Raw genomic sequence first — 24,324 nt, forward strand, 5'->3', positions numbered from 1 at the left:
TTGATCATCACACAATGGCCACCTCCCCTCCTTCTCCATCTTCTTCCAATCCAGCAAGGTACATGTTGAAATCGAAATTCTCTCCGAAAGCAGCTAAGGCATCGAAATCTCCGCCTTCCAGACCTCCGAGGACTCCCATATTGCCGCCCATCAAGTCGAAATCCATACTTCCAAGACCCAAATCACCATTCAAGGTCGTATCCCCATTGACAGCAGTATTGCTATTACTGTTGCTGTTGCTATTCGTGTTGCCGAATGAGGTTGAGGTTGGTCCGTTAATTATGGTGGCAGGAGTAGTGGTTGACGCGGATGGGGGAGAAGGCGTCAAGCCGTGAGTAGAATTGGTCGGTGCCGAAGTGTCGGTGACATGGATAATTGCGTTGTTAGGGGACGGATTCAGCGATTGAGATTGTGGTGTCGCAACGGTCTCTCTCTGATCATACACACGGTGGATCAGCATGAGATTCACCATTTATCCAACGGTCAAAACTAGAGAAATGAGAACAACTTACCAGTAATTCTTCCTTAACGGATTTAGGGGTCTGAGCAGTCTTCTGGACAATCGCAGCAGGTTTTGGAGTAGACGAGCGTTGCGTGGCCATAGCAGGGCTTTGAGGAGGTAACATTGTACCCGCCGTCACGCCTTTACTCGCGTTCCTATCTCGATTCATCTGATTATGAGCCGGATTCCTTGGAGACGCTTGCACGGTTTGCGAGTTGGCATTTAGATGTTGTGCTGGAGAAGCGGCATCGATGGACGTTCCAGACATATTCGGCGTGTGAGGCTGGAACCCAGGCGGGAGCGACCCATTCGCAAGCTGGCGCATAGCTTGAGCTTGATCCTGATGCATCTTCTTCTCATACGCTATTCTCGCTTCTTGCTGCTGTCTCATTGCCTGACTCTGTGGAACGAATCACCAAGATCAGTCCACATCCTGATACATTGTTGGAGTGCTCCAAGCGGAAGAAGGACTCACTTGGGCATCTGGACCACCCATCATGCTGAACTGCTGTGGCGTACTAGCCGTAGTCTGCGGTGTCATTCCTTGAGGGTAATTGACGGGGGTTTGCGCCTGAGCACCGGGGAATGGACTGGGCGCAGCTGACCCCGAATTTCGGCGCATCCTCTTGCGATCAGGTGGGGACGCTCCGCGAGGACCAGAAGCGGAAGCGTGAGAATCTGACTCCTGCATAGCGATACCGTCATATCCCGGTGGCATACCATTAGGTCTGTGCGACATGTCATCAGCTTATGACCGTGTGGAATCCATTTAGAAAGATCTCTTACCTTGGTATGGCACCGCTCGACACTCGCGAATGCGGCCCGGAAGCCTGTTGAGGCTGACCCAGTCCTACTTGAGCCGGCGTCTGAGCCTGACTCGGCGGTTGCGGCTGAGGTTGGCCATGTCCCTGAGGTTGCAGCATCTGCGTTTGCTGAGCAAAATACTGTTGTTGCTGTTGCTGTTGCTGCTGCTGCGGGGTCTGAGGTTGACCTTGTGGCTGAGCTTGAGATTGCGGCTGACCTTGTTGGCTCAGCTGTTGTGTTTGTACGGGTTGACCATTCAATCCCATCATAGCTCTTCGCTGTTGTTCCGCAAGGGTCAGTCGGTACCGGTTGACCAAACGCGACTAAAGGATAGATAATCAGTATTCTTCCCGCTTCAGACCAATTAAAATACCCACCTTCTCGGCTTCGTCCATCTCTTGGGGATTCTTTCCTCCCAGACCGACCTGCGCCGCGCTCTGACTCATGATTTGAGGATTCACGGCTCCGATTCCCAGAGGACCCCACATCTGGGAAGCGGCTGCAGCGATATGTTGTTGTTGGTTGAAGAAGACCTGATCCCTTTGTGCCTGCTGTTCCCGTTGAGCTTGCTGTTGAGCCAAGATTTGGTGTTGGTGCTGTTGTTGTGCGGCCTGTTGCTGAGCTTGTACAGCTTGAACCTCAGCCAGACTCATTTGTGCTCTTTGCTGAGCAGCTTGTACATGCGCTTGAGTCTGTAGCATCTGTTGCTGTTGAGCCGGAGTCATGTGCTGCTGCTGCTGCTGCTGCTGCTGCGCTTGCTGAGGGACACCATGGGGCGGAGGAGGTACGGGTCCATTGACTGGACTCGTGCCGTTCCCTGTAGGTCCATGTGGGGCATGCAGATATCCTTGAGGTGCTTGAGGTTGACCGGGTTGTCCGTGACCTTGCGACATGGCATGTTGTTGTTGCGGAGTCAACGTTCGCATCATTGGATTTGGCCCTCCGGGTGTTTGACCATTGATGCCAGGCGGAGGGGGACGTATGCTCTGGTGAGGCGATGGCATGATACTAGGATGGGGCTGCTGCATCATATGAGGCGAGGGTGCTACAGGAGAGTGAGAGGGACCGGGTGGTGCATTGGGCGGTTGCAACCCGCCCATTTGATGCGGTTGACCCGGCTGTGAGTGAGGCTGTTGTCCTCGGTGCATAGGATGTCCGGCCTGAGGTGGTCGTTGAGCGGGAGAAGCGGAAGACGGTCCAGGCTGAGCAAATCGTTGAGCAGCCTGCTGCTGCATCATAGCTTGCTGATGCTGTTGAGCCTGTTGTTGCTGCTGAGCCTGCTGTTGCTGCTGTTGGGCCTGTTGTTGCTGCTGCTGCGCCTGCTGTTGCTGTTGCTGTTCTTGCTGCTGCATTTGCTGTTGGACCATCTGAGCCGCTTGTTGTTGACTCATACCATTCGCTTGAGCCGCAGCCTGAGCCTGTTGTCGCATGTTCAATATCTGCTGAGACGATATCGGTTGTCCCTGCTGAGGTGTTGGCGGATATCCAGGAGCACCAGGTTGAGCTTGAGGTTGGGTTTGCGCTTGCTGTGGCTGTTGCTGCGGCTGCCCGTGTCCACTAGGACCTATACCTAATTGCTGATTTCGAATATTCCGTAGACGCGACATCGACTAACAATCGATCGATGAGCGAAAGCACCTAATTGAAAACTGAACGAGACGTCCCCGAACTCACTTCGTTGTACAACGCTGGGTTCATAGCACCCTGCGCGCCTTTGCCACCGCTGAAGACATCCCAAAACACGCACCACCACCTTTACAGACGGTAATCAGTGTAACACAGGTTAAAATTAAATTGATACTCACTCGTGCAGAACACCCTCCCTGACATTAATCGGTACACCTTGATCTGCTAATCCAGCCTCTGCATTGAACTGGGCAGCGGCAGCCGGAAAGTTGTGCTTGATCAGGTAATCGTGAATATACAACTTCAACCTATAGTACGAAGATGGTCGCATCAGCTTTATCCAGGCTTGAAGGATTTGATGTAAGATACACTTACATGCTCTCGCTATCCCAGGAGCGCTGACCCATTTGACTCTGGACCGAACTTCCAACCCTCGACATCGCGTATGCCTCTTGAGGATCCATGTGCTGAGGCGGTTGCATATGTTGGACACCAGGCGCCATACCGTTTAGACCCGGTTGAGGCTGGCCAGGCTGTTGAGCGAGGTGCTGTGGGGGTTGTTGAGGCTGACCTTGCTGTGGCGAGGGGCCAGGCATTCCAGGGTGCGGCTGATAAGCATGTTGATGCGGGGGCGCCATACCGGATTGAGGAGTCTGTTGCTGCTGCGGAGGTGGACGAACGTTCTGAGGATGGGGAGGAGGTTGTCTCATTTGTCCTGGACCGGGAGAAGGACCAGGTTGTATCCCTTGTTGACCTGGCGGATGCGGAGGTGGATGAGGATAATGCTGAGGATGTATTCCTCCAGAAAAGCCTTGATGGGCTAAATGAGGCGATGGAGAAGGATGATGTGGTGAGGGAGGTACGACTGCTCGAGGTTGCTGGCTCTGCTGTTGTTGAGCCTGAGCTTGGGCGGCAGCAGCAGCAGCCTGTTGAGCCATTTGCTGGTTGATTTGCTGTTGCCGTTGTTGCATTACTTGCTGGTGTTGCTGTTGAGCAGCTTGTTGTTGTTGTTGCTGCTGCTGCTGTTGTTGAGCAGCTTGTTGCTGTTGCTGCTGTTGTTGATGTAGCTGAGCAGCCTGTTGTGAAGACATAGCTACCGCGTTCATATTGACTTGCGGGGGCGGTCTGACAGAATACTGATGCGGGAAAGGTTGTCCAGCAGGCTGTCCTCCGGCAGCAGCCATTTGCATTTGCATTTGTTGAGCGTGAGGGTGGGCATGGGAAGGCTGTCCCGGCCCAGGCTGACCATTTGGAGCACTCTGCATATGACCAAATGGAATTTGTTGCGGATTTTGTCCGGGATGTAGATTAGGAGGAGGAGGATGGGGTAAAGCCATATTGGTCGTGATGGGATAGTCGACCTGTATCGCGATTACCACAGCCGTTTGATAGCAAGTGTAATGTCAGCTGCAGGTACTCAATGAGATGTGACGCGTGCAAATACAGCTATCATGCGACGTTTGCGCGTACACCAAGTCAAGAGAGACGGTCTGGGGCTGGATGATGTATCATGCTGATGGAGGGATCGGGGCGCAGAGGGACGTAGGTTGATGAGGTAGGATGTACGATGGTCATAGTACGAATATTGGTCCGGGTACTTACGTATTCGAACTATAATCCATCCACCAATCCAGATGACTTTGACGCCAAAATAATATCAGACCCGACCTCCTCAACAAGTAACGAATTTATCTTTCTTGTGTCGAATCGGTTGATGTAGGAAGATATTCTATAAGGGATGGAACGGATGTCAGAGTGGGGCTGAATATGGGTATCCTTGATGGTGAATTAATATTCGATCTTCTAGTTTCAAACGCGATCTGAAGAAGCGACATGCAAATTTCGCCTATAAAGTGACTTTTGGGTTTTGGTGAGGTCCAATCAATTCGCGAAGGACGTGGGCGTTGTGGATGATAGAGGGGTATGCAGATCAATGTTTGTATGTATGTTCATACATGTAAGGCTGTGAAATATTGAGAGAAGATTGTCAGTGTGAAATCTTTCGTTTCTTTCCCAATGATGGGAGCAGCAAGCGATGTTGTTTTTCTTTTTCGCTTTTTCTGATGATGATGAGATGTGATAGTGAATGAACGTTGTAGGTCCAAGCGGAATGCAAGTGCTATAGGCAGGATGAAGACAGGGAATCAAAGTGGGAATGATACTGACATATGCTATTGGGACTGTGCGTATCTTTTTACCCATTGACGTTGTTCCTCTTCTTGTCTCTCTCTCCAGCGTCTAAAGGACCACTAGCCCCACAATCACAATCGCAACTTGCGATTCCCAGCTTGAACACGCTCTAAGAAACGCACCGACGAATATTGATCTTGACGCTACGGATCAACTTCAGGGCAAACGTCACTGCACTGCTGATAACCCTGCTTGTTGTGTCTGTACTTTGTATGTTGATGTCGTGTAGCCGATACACACAAACACCAAGTGGAACGCGAAGATCCACTAAGTCTGGTGCAGGATCAGGTTCCGGCCGTTGTCAATGGCGCGTATTACTGTGATACGATATGGAGTGCTGGGTGCGATGTAGGATGATAAGTTGCGGCTTGCGATTGAGCTTGAGATGGTGATGCGCACGGGCAGTTGCAGTTTGATCTAGTCCGGCTGAAAGGAAGGGTGACCCTGATAGATACTTGGTATTGTCGGAGTGGGCGGGATCTCAACTCTGGAGTACCAATATATCAATGATCCGTCAGGCGACAGCGCTGGCTCCCTTTTCTCTGTGTCTAACTACTTTGATGTCGTTCTAATGTGGTTGCGAACCGTGACGATAGATAACGAGATTTGTTTATCAGCTGACCGGGAGGTACCAGGATTCTGAGTAGTGCGATTCCAGACTCCCCGTGCGGTGTGTGCTAGGCCACTGATATTTCCACGCGGGCCGCAAGAATTCAAGTGAAAGAGTACCGACGCTCGCTTTGATGGGTCTGGCTACAGCGGTATAAGGGTGCTTGGCGATGATTGCCCTGTAAATTGATCTGCCGGCCGAGGATGAAGATGTTGAGACTTGATTCCGGTCTTTGCTGCACCAAGTCTAGTCCTGCCTACTTGCACCAGATGTATGCTTGATCTAAATCACTCTACTGAGCTGTCGATGGCTTGATGCTTGATGAACGTTATGTGAAGTCGAGTATCGGTAGGTGCAGGAGAGTCGGAGGTCGGGGTACCACCTACGTCAAGCTCCGAATGCTCCGAAAGTGGTTTTAGTTCTTGTTGCAGGTACGATATGTATGCTGAGATGAGACGCGGCTCCAGGTCTTTGTGCCCGTCGTTTTCGAAGTATGACAATGACAATGATCAACACGCTACGAGTATGGAATGATCTTTGGTATGATGTATGCGATATGCTGAGAGGCTGATAGGTATGATATGGGTGATGTTTTAGGTGACGTTCTTTGTCTTGTTTCCTTGTTTTCTTGGGGTGTATGGGGAAGTAGCGACGACTATGACAGCTAGACTAATTGGATTAAATGAATGAAGCTTAATCGGGGAGTTTTGTTTCTGATCTGGCAATTTTCCCAGGCTCAGGCTCCACTTTGTTACTACCGCTGATGATTATCGTCAAAGATGGGATCCCAGGTAAGTTGATGCTATGCTATGCTATCTGGATCTGGATATCGACTCTGTGTTGTGCGTGTATGCAGGATGGTGAACAACCACCAGGTATTAGTTAGTGGATGTATCTCATAGAAGCCAGCTCATACCCAATTATACGCTAAAAGGTAAGGGAAAACCAAGACGCATATAGGATAATTTCCAGGGAAAACACGATAAAAAACCGATAAGTCAGTCAATCTCTACGACATCTCATCTCGTCTCAGCTCATGTCCTTCATCTTTCTCAGCTCATCTCGATCTTATACATGCATGGCATCACCTCATCATATGTACAGGATCTCGGCCACTGTGCGCAATTCAGCGACATGCAGAAGGAATGAATACCAGACCACAACAGATCCACTTAGACCTCATACTAACAAGGTTCAAGAGAAGAAAATTCAGGGTCCTCAAAAACGACAGAACGATAAAATACCCTTTTAGATCTTTGAAACGAGCCGCTTCATTACGAATTATTCCTATTCTCTGATGTTCAACCGAATCTAAAGCTCTAATGTCTTTTGGGTATTTTGTAACCTTCGTCATCCGATCGGATTCTCTTGCTCTCGTCAGAATGTTAGAATGCCATTTTTGCCCTTAAAGCAACGTGAGAAAGGACCTTCTCACCCAGTTGCATTTCGTTCTTCTTCCGCCTCAACGTGGGACCGGCTTTGGCTGGATCTGATAGACACACTGGTGAGTAGCAAAAACCGCACTCAAGGAATTAGAGATTCAAGAGATTAAGGCTGTTTCGATTTGCGGCTATGCCATGGTTCCCCAAAAACGGATTGTTAATTCGTTAATTCTGTTCGCGCCGCGCCGCGCCTGGCCTGCTTGGAACATGATTTCTTCAGGATAGAAGCATTCATGATACAATTTTTACGGTAGCTTCTTACAAGGAACAGTCAGTGCAATACAATCCGCGCGCTGCGATGCATACACTCAATGACTACTGGGATAAGATCGCCGGTGGAATGTAATCTTCTTCATGCGAACACAGTCTAAGACACGCACTGGCGTATCCTCAAAAGCCAAGTCCGATATCGGCGACAGGTGATCGTCAGGTTCTACGTACCCAGGCAAGTTAGTTACGCTGGAAATAAAAGCTTACTTGCGGAAGAATAAAAGTCACCGATCAAGTATCAACAAGATAAAATTACCCAATCCGGAAAGTGGCCAATCAGTCCTGCGTCATGTGGATGTGGCACTCATCATAGATAATAGAAGGATCCGACGCCGCTGATGTCAATCTATGTCCGTTGTCAGTGGACTCCACCAAGGAGATGTCTGGACGCAATACGGAATGATACAGGCTGGCTCCACATTCTCACCGAATCATGACGATTTGCCTAGCGCATCTCATCCCGCTTTTGCTGTCTGTCCGTGGGATGTGGGCAGCGGATGACTGATAACCCGATTCAAACCCATCCAGTATGGCGACGCGAACATGCGATTCAGCCCGGCATATTGGCCACTCAATTGCAGAGCCACATCGTGTATCTCTTCATCATTGTTTCCTGCTTCACTACTTGTCAGGTACTGTATTTTGTGATTTGACCGTCACAATGCAATATTTCTCCATCCATCACGCATTCGAGTCATCAGCCTGGAGTAGGAGTAAACAAAGCCTACGGTACTGTCCATCGCTGCCCAAACAGGCCCATGACTGAAGGGGAGCAATACGAAACCGTGCCGTTCACCCCAATGGGCGGAACATCAACGTCCAAGTCCTGACAGCCTGATCAACTACGGGATCCTCAGAATCGTCTTCATCGTCATGAGGGAAAAGCACGTCGTGTTCATTGAGCGCGTCGTTCTCTTGCCAGTAGCTTCTGCTGACTGGCGGCTGAACCGAAAGACTGTCATTGATCTTGATACCCAGTGCGATCGGATCGATATCGCTTTGCACGGTGCAAAGAGGATAATATCGATCCCTCTTCTCTACGTCTGGTTCTGGAGCATAGTAATTGGTGGCCAGCTCCTGTGCTTACAGGTGAGGTCTGACGATGTGGATCGTATACGTGTATGTTTGCGCTCGAGGAGTTTCCGAAGCGATATCGCCTAACATGTCGGGGCACTGTTCTTTCAGTTGGTCTGGGCTCAAGGCTAAGAGGCTCGGACAAGCGATCTTGAAAGTACACATCCATTCCTTATTGGGACCCACTGTCCGGCCTCTTCGAGACCATTGACAGTTCCTGGCATACGCGAACTATCACCAACACTGTGAGTGAATCCAGCACAAGCGTGATACTTGCACTCCTTCGATCCAGTTATTGTTCGGCTGGTGGTGTGAAAAGTGGGTTTTCCGTCGAAGAAATACCAATTCCTGTATTGACATTGCGATTGTTCCCCTTCGGTAGCTGAATCATGGGCAAGTTGAGCGCTGAGCTCGTGGATGATATATGAGCCTTCCACCCCGTATCTCACGTACGAGAAATTCTTCTTTCGAAGAGGTATACCGAGGGCTTCTAGAGCGGACTTTGATGGACGCAGGAAATCGGATCCGTATGGGAGGGCTTGGGGGTTACGATACCATCTGAAAGTGGACGATGGTGCTCTCTGTTCTTGCGCGTCACTGCGAGTTGACGCCTCTGCGCTGGCGTTGCGAGAGGACATCTTGTATCTCTGACTGAAGATTGAACAGAGAGCAGAAGTCGAAGCGGTGTTCAGAATGCTTACTTCAGAGGGGCGCTGAAGTTGATCGGAAGACTACCTTCGTGTGCAAGGCTATGGAAGAGAAAGAAGAGACCTGATCGACGGACAAAAGAAGCGTTGGCGAGAGTACATGATGATACCGTACTTATAGCTCTTACTGAGATGAGATGAGATCAGGTCGTGATGTCCTAAGAAGAACCCTTCTTCACGAAGACACCAACGGAGAAAGGACGAAGTTACGTTTGGTGACGCATGCTGCGTGGGCGTCCTTCCAATTGACATAAAGGGTAAATAACCTGACAAGTCTACACCCTTGTCCAGGCGCGTCACTTTCACAGATTACCGACTGTCGACCGTCGCCACTTTGTGTCAGGTCAAAATATCAGAATTCTACTTCTCTCTCTTCAGCTTACAGTATATTCCGTCCAATGAGTCCCATGCGGCTTGAAGAAATAAGCGTCCGACCAGGGTTTGACTATATAATACCCTTTAAACACTCTCGCCACATGTCCCTCTCCCTCACCCTGGATCTTCGACTGCTCTTCTAGCCACTCTTTCAGATCCGTCTCATCCTGGATGCGAAGATCACCATCATTTTCTAGCTCACTCAGCAATCTCGAAGGATTGCAAATAGTCCTACCTTCACTATCCTTATTTGAGGTATCACCAGTGGGCTCTTTTGCCTGCTCTTTCCCTTGATCTTCATCCAGCTCGTCAGTGTTCGCGATATCAGGAAACTCGTCCAAATGATATCCTACACACTCTTTACTCTGACATCCAAGAGCATGCAAATAAGTCCTAGGCTGAATCTTCGCTGTAATTTCCACCCAGTATTTCTTGATTTGAGAGTCCTCATACGGATAAGGGTACGGTCCATGAAACTTCCGCGTCTCTTCAATAATATAAGATTGGAGTAATGTACTTTTCCCACGTCTATCCAACTTTCTTTCAGAAGGAATTCCCAGCTCAAAAACCATTTCTGTGAAGTCTCCTTCACCTGTCGCATGCTCGGAAGGATCATACGCCGCTATATCACTACTGCTTGCGGGCAGCTCAGTCCATGGTCCTTCCCAGAATCGCGGTCTAAGCCACTCCGTATCTTTCCAATTGGTTGTCTTCTTATGCTTATACGATTTTCTGATCCGAAATCTGGATTCATCCTGGCGAGATCGATGTGTGGTCGTCCGTGTAGAGCTGTCACTGATTTCGGCAGTAATGTTGGTCTTGGTATCAACACAAACATTCGTGACATCCCCAGCCGAGGGACGATTCGGAATGGGGCTGGTGCTGGCGTCGCTTGAAGCTGCCCCAAAAAAGCTCGTGCGTACTGACAAGTGAGATGGCTCTGACATTGCAGAATCCGATCAGAGTGTTTGGCTTTGCGATCTATCAGACGAGAATGATGAATTAGGATAAGAGGCAACGGCTCAACCGATGTCCATCGAATTCAGAACTTGTGTCATTGATCTATAGTATCACTACAATCAGGACAATGTGTGACCATCTTCCCTGACTCATACCGAAGACCTCTTCCCCCTCCATTGTGACAACGTCCCTTCATCTGAGCAAAGGACGAACAGCGAAATGTCACTCAGCTCAGTCAGCTAGGCGGATACCGATCAATCCCCAATGTTGCATGGGAACTCGGATGTGGCGATCGCGTATAGTGATGTAGTATGTACACTGGATATCCTCACGAGTCAGGAGTCAGCGATGTCTTCAGCCAGTATCGAAAAACGATTTCTGGCCGAGCGTTTGACAGACGTGACAGTACGAGCTCGAGTAATCACTCAACAACAGCTCAAGATCAGCTGTGACAGCGACATCTCAATCGTGCGTCATAGTGCCACCCAAAATCCCTTGTCCAAGCTACCTACTACTCAATGGCGTCATTATATACATATGCTTCTATACACATTTCTAATTCGTTATATCGAGTACTTTCCACGGACCAACGACGTCCTACACCTTTGAAGGTGGTCTCTACAAAGTCGCGGCCAGTCCAGCAGGAGGCGGTGCGACTTGTTCTCCCTCAGGAGTCTGCGTAGTGTATCTTAGTCAGCCAAGTGGAATGCAAAATCTTAGATGGATTGAAAATCAGACACTCACCACATAGCACGCATGAAGACCACCATCTACCAAGAAATCGGTACCATTGATGTACGATGAGTCGTCCGAGGCCACTAATCGACACTCCATCAGCTCTTGCTCGGCTTTGCAGTGCTGAGTGAGATATCGAAGCGAGGCGCAAATCGGTGCTTACGGAATACCACTGCTTTAGCCTGCTCGACAGCTTCCCCAAATCTTCCCATAGGGTTGTGTATCATTCGCCTATTCAATTTCTCTGGCGTGTTGAGGAAGTCCATGAGAAGGGGTGTTCGGATAGGTCCAGGACAGAGGGAGTTTATTCTGCGAGCATAACAATTCTTAATTTGAGCATTCACCCCACGAATAAGCGTTTATCAATCATGATGAAGACTCACCGGATACCTTCTCGAGCATGCACCATAGCGAGTTCACGGGTCATAGCGAGAACAGCACCTTTCGAGGCGGTATCTACAGGTGGTACAAGCGGGTATCAGCGGATTAGCCTCATTGATCATCAATTGACTTCAACTTACAAGCCAGTTGAGGTGTCGCCGCACCCAACTTCGCTACGAAGGAGGCCACGTTGATGATTGATCCGCCTACGCCGAGACCTTTCTCGGGTTCCGCTTTGTTCTGTCGATCCGCTTGAATTAGCAATCATTCTTCACAACCTCCGCCATGAAGAAGGAACGGGGATTAAAGGCAAGGGTTATCCCGCGGAGGTTCACTCACGTTCCTCATGGCCAAAATAGCATGTTTACACCCGTACCAAACACCTTTGACATTGATATTATGCGTCAAGTCCCAAATCTTCTCTTCGGTAGTGATCGCATTATCATCTTGAGGATGCATGATGCCCGCATTGTTGAACTGTACAGCGGAAGCCAAAACGTCAGCTCTAAGCCCCAGAAATGCACACTTAGGGAAACAGAAGGTCGTCGTAGTCGAGGCGAGGGGAAAGTGGCCGGAGCATTAGGTGATACTTACAATGACATCCAATCTTCCGAATTCCGCTACAGCCTTATCTACCATACCCTTCACATCCTCCTCCTTGCTTACATCGCATTTGACAGCGACAGCCTTCGCACTTGGGAACTTGGCATTGATTTTCTCGGCAGCTTGTTGGACAGCTTCGAGATTGATATCTGAGATCACTAATCGCGCTCCCTCGGAAGCGAATTGAGCGGCCGTCTCGAGTCCGATACCCCTATACCGTTACATCAAATTAGCTTATCACTGATGATGACGATAGATTAGGATGTTGCGAATGGGCGGCTTGGACGATGCCGACGCGAGATTCGACTGATTGAACAAACGAGTCAGACTCGACTTACGATCCGGCTCCGGTGATTATACAAACCTATTCCAGGATACACACATCACATCAGCTCGGACCCATGCCAGCCCAGCTATGACAACAAATCTTAATGTGCAGACAGAGCTCACCTTGTTTTCAAGTCTGAGTCTGGCAGCCATGTTGAACAGCTTACGTCGTCGGTATGCGTATGAGACTCTGCGTGTACACGATGAAGGAAGAAAGAAGAAAAGAGAATGGAATACTAGATGTTGGTTGTATGCTTGGAAGTTGCAACGCGTTATCCGAGTGTAGAGTGGAGAGTGGAGGGCTTGACAAGTGGAATGTTCGGATAAGATCCATGGCAATTTAAGCGAACAAAGCGGCAATACAATTATCAGGCTGACATGATGCACTAATGCATTTGCCCAAAAATTAAGAGTCTCTCTACTCTACAAGAAACCTCAATCGACAATACCAAGAATCCCTTTGCCCTCGTCATTGCGGGCATTCCGATTTCGAGCCTACACTTATATATCTTCCATCTCAATCTCACCTATATTCCTAAGATTAGCCGCCAGCTCTTCCCTTTCCAACCTATCTTGCTCCGATTCAACTTGTGTTGACGTTGGCGCCACTTGATCATCCTGAGAATCATTCCTTCCTTCAGGTTGATCGATCTGCTCCTGCTCCTGCTCATGCTCCTCTTCCTGGGTACGAGCTTGATTGTTAAAGACATCTTGCAACGTCATCAGTGAATCGCGTATATCAAACCCTTCATCTTCTTCTTGCCCGATCATGAAATCCAGATCTTCCGTCATGGTCTCGTCGACCTCGTCCTGCGTGGTGTATGTATGTTGATCTGTACTCTGCTGACCCACCGTCAAGTTTGGAGGTATATCGGCATCCGCATTGACATCAGTGTCAATAATAATATCGGTATTTTCAATTTGATTATTGTCGTCACTTGATTGAGTCGCTTCAGGCGGCGCAGTAGAGCTCGGTATCGCGATTGTCGGCGTTGTCGAGCTGAGAGGGTTTGGATTAGGATTCGGCCAAATTTCTTGATCAGATAACGGACTCCCCCCCTCTCCCAGATCCAAATCACCAAGCATATCCGCCCGAGCAGACGCTAAGACATCTTCCAATTTCTTCGCTCCCAGTTTGATCAGGGTACTAGTCCTCAGCTCCCTCGGTGGGTTCTTGGCTCTTCTTTCTAGTCGAAGTTTCTCTTTCTGTTCCTGTTCTTGCTGTTTAGCTAAAAGAGCTAATTGTCTAGCTGATAGACTCGGCTTCACATCCTCGCTGCTCCCACTTGCACTTCCATTTCCACTTCGTCTAGTTTCGATAGTTCTTCCAGATATCGTCGATGCGTTTGTGGGTTTTTGATGATATATCAGTCCTTTTCGTCCCGACCAAAGTGTATTTGATCCTAAGAACGTTTCAGATGATGAAGGGGGTTCTTTCTTCAGTGTAATTTCCAACAGTCTTCCAGCCAACTCTTGCCTAGCTTTTGATTCTGCCTCTGCTTGAGCTTTCGCTTTCTGATCTTGATCATGATCTTCCTTATCCTCTTTGTCTTGTTCACCGTCGATCTCTCCGTCCTGTTTGTCCCCCTTTTCTGCATCTGCATCTGCGTCAGCTAACACTCGAGCTAGTGTAGGTGATCCTCCTCTTGATACCGACGGCGATCTACTATCCAGCTGAGGTTCATCTCGCACAGAAGAGACGTTCCAAGCTCCCCATGGCTGATGAGCACTGGGACTCGCGTGTCTGAAAGTATGACCGCTGTCGTCGTCGTTGTATCCATGCCGACCTTTTCGCAAGGAGGCCAAGTGGGCTTCTCGTGCTTTCTGAGCAGTAGCAGCTTCTTCAGCTTCGCGTATACGACGTTCCCGCGTCTCGATACATGATAACCATGAGTACCTAAGACGCACGACCTCAGTATTGAGCTTGACCAGAAGCACAAGCCACAACCTCTCCACGAAAATGGTGAGAAGATAGAGAAATTAACGCGTACCATAACACATTGTAAAGCTGCAGAACATCTTCTTTCCACGCTTTCGCAAAGTTCTCCTTACGGAAATCTTGTGTCAATTGTTGACATCTTTTCACATTATCTGCCAAGTTTCCCAATCATTATCAGTCTATGCTCCCTCAACAAGCATGAGATCAAGGAGGACTGACGAGGGCTGACGAAATCCAGAGCAATCTTGATGCAGTCAGCCAAATTACAGACTTGGTGTGCGCATCCAGCAGGTATGAAGACCGCTTGCCCCTGTGCATGATGATCCAGTTTGCCGGTGTCAGCCGATACTCACAGTCAGATCTTCATACAAAAAGGAATGAAGGAATGAATGAATGGACTTACGGGATATTGATACACCCTCCAGCCTTTGACACCTTTCGTCTCATACAATTCCCTCCGAAGCTCCGAATCAAGGTAAAACAATTGAGAATGGATAGGATCAGTGAAGACGTGTGAATGTCCGAATTTCTCTTTCAAGAATTCTCTAATCAGGTCGGCGTCTTCTGCTCGGAATAGATCCCAGACTGCACATCCAGGTTGTTCCTCTTCCTCTTCTTCTTCTTCATCATCTTTGTCTTGCCCTTCTCTCTCGTTCGCATCGTCCACAATTATAGGCTCCGCATCAATTGAAACGGCTTGCGGACCATCGTTCCCTATTGCCGCATCGTCTACTTCCTTGTCATGCTGATTTTCGTTCCGAGGTGTATTTGGGTCATCTTTGGCTTTTCTTCCATCCGCGGGCACTTCCGCAAGGGTTGCGGCGACGGTCTCAGATTGGACCACATACTCTGACCCAAGCGGACTCCCCTTCTCAACTTCTTTAGCCGGGGCTGCCACCGATACCGGGATCTCCTCTTGATCCTCAACTCTTTCGCTATTCTTCTCAGCATCGCTCTTATCGCCTACCCCAAGTTCTTTCGCAGGGTCCTTAGCTTCAGCTGCCTTCGCAGACTCCAATGCACCATCTGACGTCGCGTTCGCGTTTGCATGTGCGCTCATTTTCGTTCTCGGTTTGCGCTTTCTTCGCGGACTGGCATATAACAGTAAATTGACAGCGTCCGCCACGTCCATATGTAATCTAGTCGAGCCGAATCCTCCGGCGGTCTCTTTGGCCTCCTACATTCGTTCAAATTGTCAGCTGATGATCGTTGCCAAACACCTGTCAGCTGAATTGACTTACAAAGGCATTATACATTTTCGGTCCTATATCAGGTCGAGTAGGACCAGGTGGGAACTGTGTCCGACACCAAAATGAACAAGACAATCAGTACGTGCGCTCGTTGTACATCGGTGACCGTACAAGAATAGGACGGGACAGATCCGCTCACATGAGAGTAAAGGTTCAACACCCCTTCTCGGCGGGTATAATCTGGCACAGGTAACGCATCGCAGAAATCATTATACAGTTCCGGATGCGTATTCTTGAAATCGTCCGTTGCTGGCCAGTCCTAAATCCCGATTGATGTCAGTATATATTCTATATATAATCCACCCACGTCATTCGCATCCAATCGAATAGTGGTGACGTGAAGAGAGGGCCAGTTACCTTCAACTTCAAAATACCTTCTCCCCTCTCATCAAAGTCTTTGAACTTATTGAAAAATTGCCCAACAGTCGTGAGCTTAAACGCATCCGTCTGACAATTTACCACATAACATTTCTCCTCCCCGAATCTCTCGATGAAATCATCAGGTGTCCAACCCAAGTTCAATTTCCGACTGACATTATCCACCACGATCGGTTCGCCTTTCGACCAGATCTTATCGAATACGGCATTATCCAATTTCTCATCTTGCACAAAAACAAACTCTCTCGTTCCGCTTCCTTCCCGTAGTCCCGCTGGATCAGGGATAGGTTTCGCTGCTTCGTTCGTCGTCTTCGTATACCTCCAACCATCTTCAGGAACTCCTTCCGACTCTTCATTCTTATCGCCCTCTTCCACAACCATATCATTCTCAATATCTATACGTTCCATCGGGAGAGGGGCAATAGTATCGATAGTACCCTCCTCCGCATCCTGGTTGGCTGTTCCATCCCCTTCTTCACCCTCGCTCTGTTTGTTGTTATCATCTCGAAGCACGCTGCCGACGAGAGCTTCCACACCCTCATCGTCCCTAGTCAAACACATATACCCCAACTTCTCATCCAGATTCGCCCTTGCCAATCCGCTCAAGGCGTATTCACTCAATTTTAACCAATGCTCCTTGAGCTCAGCCTCGTCGAAGCGTGAAACAGCTTGAAGATGTCCTCTGTGGTGCTTTGGCTGTCCCACCGGCCGTTGGCCAGGTTGGTTCTGGCATTTCAGTAATCTCGGTCGAGCAGCGTCCGGGATCGGCCAAGGGGATTGAGTGATAGTTTCCATACTATCAGGGAAATATCGTTCGCATGTCAAGCAGTAATCTCGACCGCAGATCTTGCAGAAGAACCACCCTCCGAATATCGTTGATGAGCAGAAATCTGAAAGATGACTCCACTAATTAGCTTCGCACTCGAGATATCGACCTGACATATTCTCTAGAAGATCTGGCCCGATGAGAAGACAAGCTGCCGTACCACAGACAGATCGATGTTTCGCAGCGTCCATCCCCCTCTTTATTGCCTTCTTGCTGGATACATGCCGTGCTTCGCTCGTGACCAGGGGTAATAACATCGTAGCTACCGTTTTCTGGACCAAGTATAACCTATCAGCAACAGTCCCCGAGTGATGTTGTTAGTATATTGATGCAGCTCACTTCGGTTTTTATGATATGTTCTTCCTCGAACTCTCGATTGAACTCCGTGGGCAAAGGCGTACTTTCCTCTTTCCATTCGGTCGACTCGAAGTATCCAGGTCCGGTGATATCGGTAGTGTCAGGATCGATGCTACAATCATGGCGTGAAAGTGAGCAGCAAGCCATGGTGAATATGCTCATAATCAAGTGCAGCTGCTATCGAACTTACGGGAAAGTCCTGAAATCTCTGAATCTGCAACTATCTCCTCCCAACTTAGCTATGCACTGAGTACATTTCCCCCATTTCCCATATCTCGGTCTCTGGCAAGCAGACATCTGCACTTCGGTGGTCTTTCCTTTGAGCAATTTCTTCACCATAGCATCTGAGAGCATCTTCGCGCCTAAAAAATCCCATTCTTGCATCAGCCCAGCAACCCTCCAACATCCAAGAGAAGTAGACCTTACGGGGAACTATCTTTTCGGGTGGTTTGTTAGAGGGTTTTGTGCCTGGCATGGCGTCTAATCGTTTCTTCGATGTTGTTGAACCTGTACAGAATACGGCACACATATTCAATAAGCTCAGTCATGAGCAGAAATATCATTCTGCTGATTGTTCCCACTCACCTTTCGTGGGTTTCGACGTGCCATCCTCAGATCCAGTCACCTTCAATCGCTTATTGGGATTTTTTCCCTCTTTGCCTTGCTTTGACTGTGGCGGCTCGTGGTCACTTGGCTGGTATTGCTCATCGTCCTTGCCATCCAAACGCATCTCTTCCGATTCATCTGCATCTCCAATGCTGTGCAAATCATCATCGATATCCATTGGTCTTGCCTTTTCTTTACCCTTGCCTTTGCCGCCGCTATTGCGTTTGCCTGTGTCATTTCTCGTATCGGACTCTTCGGCTGTGACGTGTTTCTTGTTTTGCTTCTTGGCAGTTGCGGAGTCAGTGGGGACATCATCAAGATGTCGTTTCCTGCCATTCATCGTGGACTTCTGTGATATTATTGTACTTGACTCTGGTCGTGCTTCTTCGGCAGCGACGGGTAATTCTCCTCGCTTGTCTGTTGGTCTGATCGAAGGTGATAGAGAACGACGTTGAGCGGATGCTGATGATTCCGCATGAGGTAGAAATTCCGAATTTGAATCGTTCGTCTGCTTGTCCTGCTCTTTCTGCTCCTTTGTATTGGTCGTGGGACGCCTTGCGGAGGGTGCAGTCAGAGGCTCGAAAGACTTGATAGGTGATAATGACAGGGTGTCTGGTAATTCAGGAATATCTGACCCTGGAGTGAGAGGTGACGTTGCTCCTATAGTAGATGAACAAGTATCAAGCATCGTCAATCTCCATACCGTTGCGCAATGTCTTGGTAAATGACGTCGAAGGATGGGTGGACAAGGGTTAACTCACTTGAAGACATCTCAACATCCTTCGCACTGTCATTTGCTCGTTCTACATCATTCAAGTCTTTCTCACTCTCATCCTTATCATCAGTCTGAGTTTGAGCTCGTCCAATATTTTCTTGGGGAGGTTGTTCGTTCCCCTGGATAGCTTGGTCTTTAGGGGGCATGTCACCATCCCGAATTTCAACCGTCTCCTGTTCCTCCTCTTCTTCCTCTTCCCCCTCTGCAGGTCCAAAGGCCGTGATGGACGTAATATAGTCCATCAAATTACCTTCATCCTCTTCTTCAGGCGCTTCTTGCATGACTACATCCTGTTGTTGGTTCTCATTCCCATTCTCCGCATTATCGGGTTCATGTTCATCTCCTTGTTCATGTTCACTGACACTGTGCAGATCATCTTCCACCCCGAATGGATTGGATTCGTCTTTGTCATTTATCGTTTGTGGTAAAGATACAGGAGCATCGGGATCGAATTCGGTGGGGAGTGGAGCCAACTCGAATTCGGTTTCTTTGTCCTTCTCTGCAGCCGATACAGGAGGAATATGGCCATTCTCGATTGCTGTTGGTGCTTGAGAGGATCCAGCGGCGGACACGGTGTTCGTAACCCCCTCAGCCGGCTTGTCCTCATCTCTGTGTTCCTTGGAGGGTGTGTGACCGACGTCCCCATCGGTCGAGTTGTTGACAGTAGGCGGCAGATCTTTAGCCCCGTTGTGCGTCTCCTCAGCGGAACCTGTAGGACCACTAAGCGAATTGATGGGTTCAGCCATGCTGTCCAGTCTCTTCTTGAAATGCGGTAGTCTAGGAGAGTCTAGAGCTATGAATTCATCATGCTACCTTGCTATTCTGTGATCGGAGAGAGGAAGCACAACCGTGTGGAGCGTGGAGAATGATGGTATGCAGGTACTGTGTGGTCGGGGACAAACCAAACAATTCACGAGTGGACCAAGCATTTCAAGAAATCGTGACAACACCTCCCTGATAATTTATGGCTTGTGGCAAAATGAGCCTGATACTGCATATGTACCAAGAGTCATATCCCTTTCTTCTTCCTCCACTCCCCTCTTTCAACTTCATCTATATCTGCCATCTCCCGAGCCTGTCAAGATCTCAAGCAAGGATACATCGTTCGGCCCAAAAAGCTACAGACGGACGATCACTCAAGATGGATGCTGGTAAGCTGCCTCGGACTCGACCTTTTATTCCAGCAGCTTATGATCTTGATTCTAGGTATGAGAGGTACGAATGCCGCTCAAGATTCGAGGTTCAAAGATAAAGAAGCAGCTTCGATCAAATCCACTAAGTTCCCAAAACACTTCGCTGAGAAGGTGAGTCCGTCGAACGACCCTCCTCATCCTGTTCATTCACATCCAATTGCCGCTCGGTGACGGCCGTCGTTTCGCGGCTCTCTTCCCTCAGCTTCCACTCCTTCATTTTTCCCCTTGCTCTTCCAACCTTCTCACCTCTGTCGCTCGCATGCTAACGCGTCTACCCACCCCAGGTCGACTTGCGCAAAGTTAACTTATCGGTACTTCGACCTTGGATAGCGTCAAAAGTGACTGAGCTGATCAAAATCGAAGATGACGTAGTGGTTGAGTATGTGTTTGGGATGTTGGAGGATAAAGAGAAGCCCGTGTGTCCAGTCCATCTTTCTGTGTTTGCTTTTCTAAGGAGCACAAGCTGACCATTCGAATCTTCTTGGATACGTTGACAGATACCCGATCCAAAGAAAATGCAAATCAGCTTAGTCGGATTCATGGATAAACACGGTGCTGCAGCATTTATGGATGCCTTATGGCATTTGCTCTTGTCCGCTCAAAAGACTATAGGCGGTGTACCTGCTGAGGTAGGTCGTTATACCTCGACACTCCGCATACCGCAACACCTCGATTTGATTTTCTTATCGTACTGACGAATCGCGACCCATTCGCAGTTCATCGAAGCTAAGAAAAAGGAATTACAAGCACAACAAAATGCTCAGATGTTCGCGAGCCGACCTCAAGCTGAAGACTCATTCGGACGGAGAGTATGTGTCGCTTCAAGTCTCTCACATGCAATATCCCAAAGTCATCGCAAAGTCATCGAAACTATCCCCGTAACGCGTTACATAGGCTGATCTATTTGCATAATTCTATCGCTATCGCAGGGAGATAACGGGTTACCCCTAAGACCCGGTCCGCCCGGAGCTGGTGGCAGACGATCACCGCCGCCGCCGCCTCGAGACCGCGATAGGGAAAGGGACGACCGATATCGCCCCGGGACCCGCGGTAGAGACAGATACGATGATCGACAACGACCCCCTCGCAGAGATTTCGATCGAGAAAGGGAAAGGGATAATGGTTACGCACAACGAAGGCGGAGCAGAAGCAGAGAGAGGAGTCCGCCTCCTGCTAGAGGTGGAGGGTATAGAAGGAGGTCACCTTCGCCACGCAGGAGATCACCCTCACCCCGAAGACGGTCACCCGAAAGGGCAAGAAGAAGGTCTCCATCGCCCTCAACCAGAAGAAGGAGTCCGTCGCCTTCTACGAGAAGACGCGGAAGCGCAACCCCGCCATTGAGGGGTAAACGTGAGAACATAGACAAAGATACACCGCCCCGGAGAGGGGATAAGGAACGAGGTAGACCTAGATCTAGATCTAGGACACCGACTCCTTCTGATCCAGGCTCAAGAAGCAGGTCGAGATCGAGATCGAGATCGCCGACTGTCACTCCGCCGAGACGAGGTGGTCTGAGAAGAGGGTCTACGCCGCCCAGGCATAGGCGTAGAGGATCGAGTGGATCGCGCTCGCCTCCGCCTAAGAGGAGGAGATCGCCTAGTGATAGTAGGAGCAGAAGCAGGAGCAGAAGTCGATCGCCTGGTATCAGCAAGAAAGGAAGAGGACGATTCACGGTGGAAGATGGCAAGGACAAGGAGGGGAAGGAGACTAATGAGAAGAAAGGCAAGAGCAGGTGGCATTAGTGTACTAGTGGTATGAGCTGCTTCATACGTGTTATCTGTAGTATACAGCTCTGCGCAGTTGAGTATATGTTAGCCTGATGAATGTCTACTTCATGCACAACATGTATGACAACCGTATGACCTATGACCAGCGACTGCCCTCGCATATGCACACTCACACGCCGCAAGCTCATCTATTGCGGCTGATCTGATCGGCGGAAAATGACCGAGACGCGTTGTTTCGGTTCAACTCAGTCAGGTAAATTGTGCCTTACGTACGGGTCCCCTTAATCCTTTATGCGCGTTTGATTTTCCAGTGTTCACTTGTTGTCTTTCGCCCAGCCGCATTGCGCAGTGTTTGTCATCCATGCAGCTGGTACAAGTAGTCTGGACTGAAGGCGCGGTTGTACGTACTCGCACAGCTGTGCTATGCATTGCCTGAGCGATCTGATTCCTGATACTAAGATGCAAGGCTATGATGAGTTGACGATTGGAATTTGGTAATAAGGTAATGCGCACAGCTCTTTTGGATTCAGGGGCTTGCGTGGATTTTTGATTGTTTGATGTTTTCCTACCAGGCCATAAGGCTGGTCCGTGCGGTTTTACGCTTTCACCATTTGATATCCTGGTTACATCGCTTTTCTCTTTGACCTTTGACCTTTTCCTAATCTCATCTTCGCTTGCTTCACAAGTTCAGCACCAGCATTCAGCTCATCGCTACTCTACATCAGATCCACCGGTCAAGTTAATCCAAACTCACTCAAGTCATTCTTTAAAGAACCTCAAGTCCTTGATCCCCCTGTCTCATACTCGACGCAATACGAATACTCATCACAAGATGTTCGCCAAGACCACCACTTCATTGTTCACTCTCGCCCTCGCCGCACTTTCAGCTCAGGCAATCATCACTCCCACTTCGCCAGATTCCAACACCGTAGTCAAAGTAGGAGAGAAGATCAACGCTCTGTGGACTGTAGACTCGACTGATAATTGGAACGATGTTGAGATTCAGTTGATGACCGGAGACAATCTCCAAGTGAGTGTCGCCCTTTCTGCCTTTTTGTCTCATTCTGCTTGGCCATGTTGTGACTGATATTGATGAGTCCACCAGATGGTCCCACTAGCTACTGTCGCTACTGGAATCGACGGCACCAAGGTCGCTTCGTACTCTTTCGATGCTCCTGATGTTTCTCCTTACTCCAAGATTTACTTCTTGCAATTGTGAGTTCGCCGATACGTGGTCCATAACTCAGAAAACGGCAAGCTGACATGTGACTGGTTATGTCAAACAGCACTAATGGAGGAGCTACGACCAATGTAACATGGACAACGCGATTCACCGTAAGTCTCTTCTCAGTTTGAATGCTAACGCTTCGATGTGATATCAAGGCTGATCCTCGTTTGACTTCGACTCCGCACAGATCGCCGGCGCAGATGGATCCACCACCGAGCCAGAGAACAGTACCGTCTACTCCGGCCAAACCGTTCAATGGGGTGAGTAATCGTTTTTCTTGCTTCCCATTTCAAATCCCTCTTATCAGACCTCTTTACTGATCACTGCTGATTATGAAACTTAGGTACCGGAACCCTCCTGTCATCCGTGACCACCGACGGATCCTCCAACTCTACCAGTTCCAGCAACTCAACTAGCGACGCTACTTCGGGAGGAGCATCCGCTTCTACCGCCTCCACCTCCGTGTCAATGTCCGATTCCGCTTCCTCATCCGACTCTTCGACTTCCGCCACCTCCGAATCTTCTACTTCGGCTTCTGCCTCCGGCTCAAGGACTGCAGCGGGTGCCAGCGCTGCCTCAGCCTCCGCCTCCAGCTCCAACTCCAATTCCGGCGCTGGACAGGTCACTGTCGGTTTAGGTATGGTCGGTGTCGCCTCTTTAGTCGGGTTGATCATGGCTTTATGATCAATGATAGACGTTAGTCTTGGCGGAGTGGATAGTATTCGGAGCGGGTTTCTTTCCGGTGAGGGACCGAAGAGGGGATAACGAAAACGGACAATTTCAGCTTATTGTCAACCATGATAACGCAACACTGCATGATACTCATCTCTTCTCTTCAAGCAGTTTCACATGATGTACAAGCAATCTAACGTACTGGCATACTACCACGCGCGACGCATTTTATATCCCTTATATTCTTCTACACTGCATCATGCAATGTCTGTCATGTATCATTCGCATGCGATCCGACGCTGCGGAAGGGGCGTATATACAGTTTGAGGATGTTCTCAAGTCGTAAATCGTAAAGCTGCTTCTTTTGAACTATCACCGAGTCGGACATGTGGATATACGGGGCAGATTACACACTATATGACCCCACCGATGCAAGTCAATCGTTGCTCTTTGTATCTTGAGTTTTGAAGGAACCATGATTGTGATTGAGATTGTGATTGTGATTGCTTAATCGTGAAAATCGTATTGAATCGTTTTTTCGATATCAGACCAAACTAGAGCTGTTCGTGAGTAAGAAGTGGATCACTATAGCTTCACCCGCCCATCCACTAGTGCTCGACAGATCCCTATAAAGGACCGTTTCCGCGGTATGAGTATACAGTATTGCAGTGAGCCTTTGTCTTTGTCTTTGAAGTCATCTGAGAACAGGACGGCTGAGGGGATCTTTCCGGCTCGTATCGACTCTGAGAGAAGAGACGAATCGCTGT

At 49.0% G+C, this 24,324-nt stretch overlaps 8 protein-coding genes across 8 annotated transcripts; 2 read left to right on the forward strand and 6 right to left on the reverse strand.

Annotated features, from left to right (window-relative positions):
• Positions 1-7: 7 nt before the first annotated feature.
• Positions 8-4,269, reverse strand: I303_104012 (uncharacterized protein; the record flags this gene model as incomplete). Its single annotated transcript, XM_018407341.1, has 8 exons — positions 8-433; positions 513-902; positions 978-1,230; positions 1,289-1,629; positions 1,684-2,916; positions 2,981-3,059; positions 3,112-3,240; positions 3,308-4,269. 8 exons carry the CDS (start codon positions 4,267-4,269, stop codon positions 8-10), a joined length of 3,813 nt encoding a protein of 1,270 aa, XP_018264149.1.
• A 3,967-nt stretch (positions 4,270-8,236) lies between these two features.
• Positions 8,237-8,608, reverse strand: I303_104013 (uncharacterized protein; the record flags this gene model as incomplete). Its single annotated transcript, XM_018407342.1, has 2 exons — positions 8,237-8,441; positions 8,532-8,608. The coding sequence occupies 2 exons, from the start codon at positions 8,606-8,608 to the stop codon at positions 8,237-8,239; spliced, it is 282 nt and encodes a 93-aa protein (XP_018264150.1).
• A 38-nt stretch (positions 8,609-8,646) lies between these two features.
• On the reverse strand, positions 8,647-9,156 carry I303_104014 (uncharacterized protein; the record flags this gene model as incomplete). Its single annotated transcript, XM_018407343.1, has 1 exon — positions 8,647-9,156. One exon carries the CDS (start codon positions 9,154-9,156, stop codon positions 8,647-8,649), a length of 510 nt encoding a protein of 169 aa, XP_018264151.1.
• A 371-nt stretch (positions 9,157-9,527) lies between these two features.
• On the reverse strand, positions 9,528-10,172 carry I303_104015 (uncharacterized protein; the record flags this gene model as incomplete). Its single annotated transcript, XM_018407344.1, has 2 exons — positions 9,528-9,557; positions 9,609-10,172. 2 exons carry the CDS (start codon positions 10,170-10,172, stop codon positions 9,528-9,530), a joined length of 594 nt encoding a protein of 197 aa, XP_018264152.1.
• Positions 10,173-11,178: 1,006 nt separating this feature from the next.
• On the reverse strand, positions 11,179-12,759 carry I303_104016 (uncharacterized protein; the record flags this gene model as incomplete). The annotated part of the gene is made up of 9 exons (XM_018407345.1): positions 11,179-11,235; positions 11,305-11,378; positions 11,459-11,604; positions 11,679-11,751; positions 11,817-11,916; positions 12,016-12,153; positions 12,271-12,490; positions 12,618-12,643; positions 12,730-12,759. 9 exons carry the CDS (start codon positions 12,757-12,759, stop codon positions 11,179-11,181), a joined length of 864 nt encoding a protein of 287 aa, XP_018264153.1.
• A 348-nt stretch (positions 12,760-13,107) lies between these two features.
• I303_104017 (uncharacterized protein) lies at positions 13,108-19,483 on the reverse strand (the record flags this gene model as incomplete). The annotated part of the gene is made up of 14 exons (XM_018407346.1): positions 13,108-14,503; positions 14,598-14,697; positions 14,765-14,855; positions 14,949-15,163; positions 15,638-15,722; positions 15,787-15,840; positions 15,935-16,054; positions 16,153-17,063; positions 17,160-17,271; positions 17,339-17,468; positions 17,547-17,718; positions 17,783-17,863; positions 17,942-18,622; positions 18,724-19,483. The coding sequence occupies 14 exons, from the start codon at positions 19,481-19,483 to the stop codon at positions 13,108-13,110; spliced, it is 4,908 nt and encodes a 1,635-aa protein (XP_018264154.1).
• A 462-nt stretch (positions 19,484-19,945) lies between these two features.
• On the forward strand, positions 19,946-21,672 carry I303_104018 (uncharacterized protein; the record flags this gene model as incomplete). Its single annotated transcript, XM_018407347.2, has 5 exons — positions 19,946-20,041; positions 20,215-20,346; positions 20,428-20,559; positions 20,647-20,739; positions 20,860-21,672. The coding sequence occupies 5 exons, from the start codon at positions 19,946-19,948 to the stop codon at positions 21,670-21,672; spliced, it is 1,266 nt and encodes a 421-aa protein (XP_018264155.2).
• An 817-nt stretch (positions 21,673-22,489) lies between these two features.
• Positions 22,490-23,569, forward strand: I303_104019 (uncharacterized protein; the record flags this gene model as incomplete). The annotated part of the gene is made up of 5 exons (XM_018407348.1): positions 22,490-22,687; positions 22,763-22,872; positions 22,944-22,992; positions 23,073-23,145; positions 23,229-23,569. 5 exons carry the CDS (start codon positions 22,490-22,492, stop codon positions 23,567-23,569), a joined length of 771 nt encoding a protein of 256 aa, XP_018264156.1.
• Positions 23,570-24,324: the final 755 nt, after the last annotated feature.

Source organism: Kwoniella dejecticola, chromosome 4 (assembly GCF_000512565.2).
Source record: "Kwoniella dejecticola CBS 10117 chromosome 4, complete sequence".
Classification (NCBI taxonomy): domain Eukaryota; kingdom Fungi; phylum Basidiomycota; class Tremellomycetes; order Tremellales; family Cryptococcaceae; genus Kwoniella; species Kwoniella dejecticola.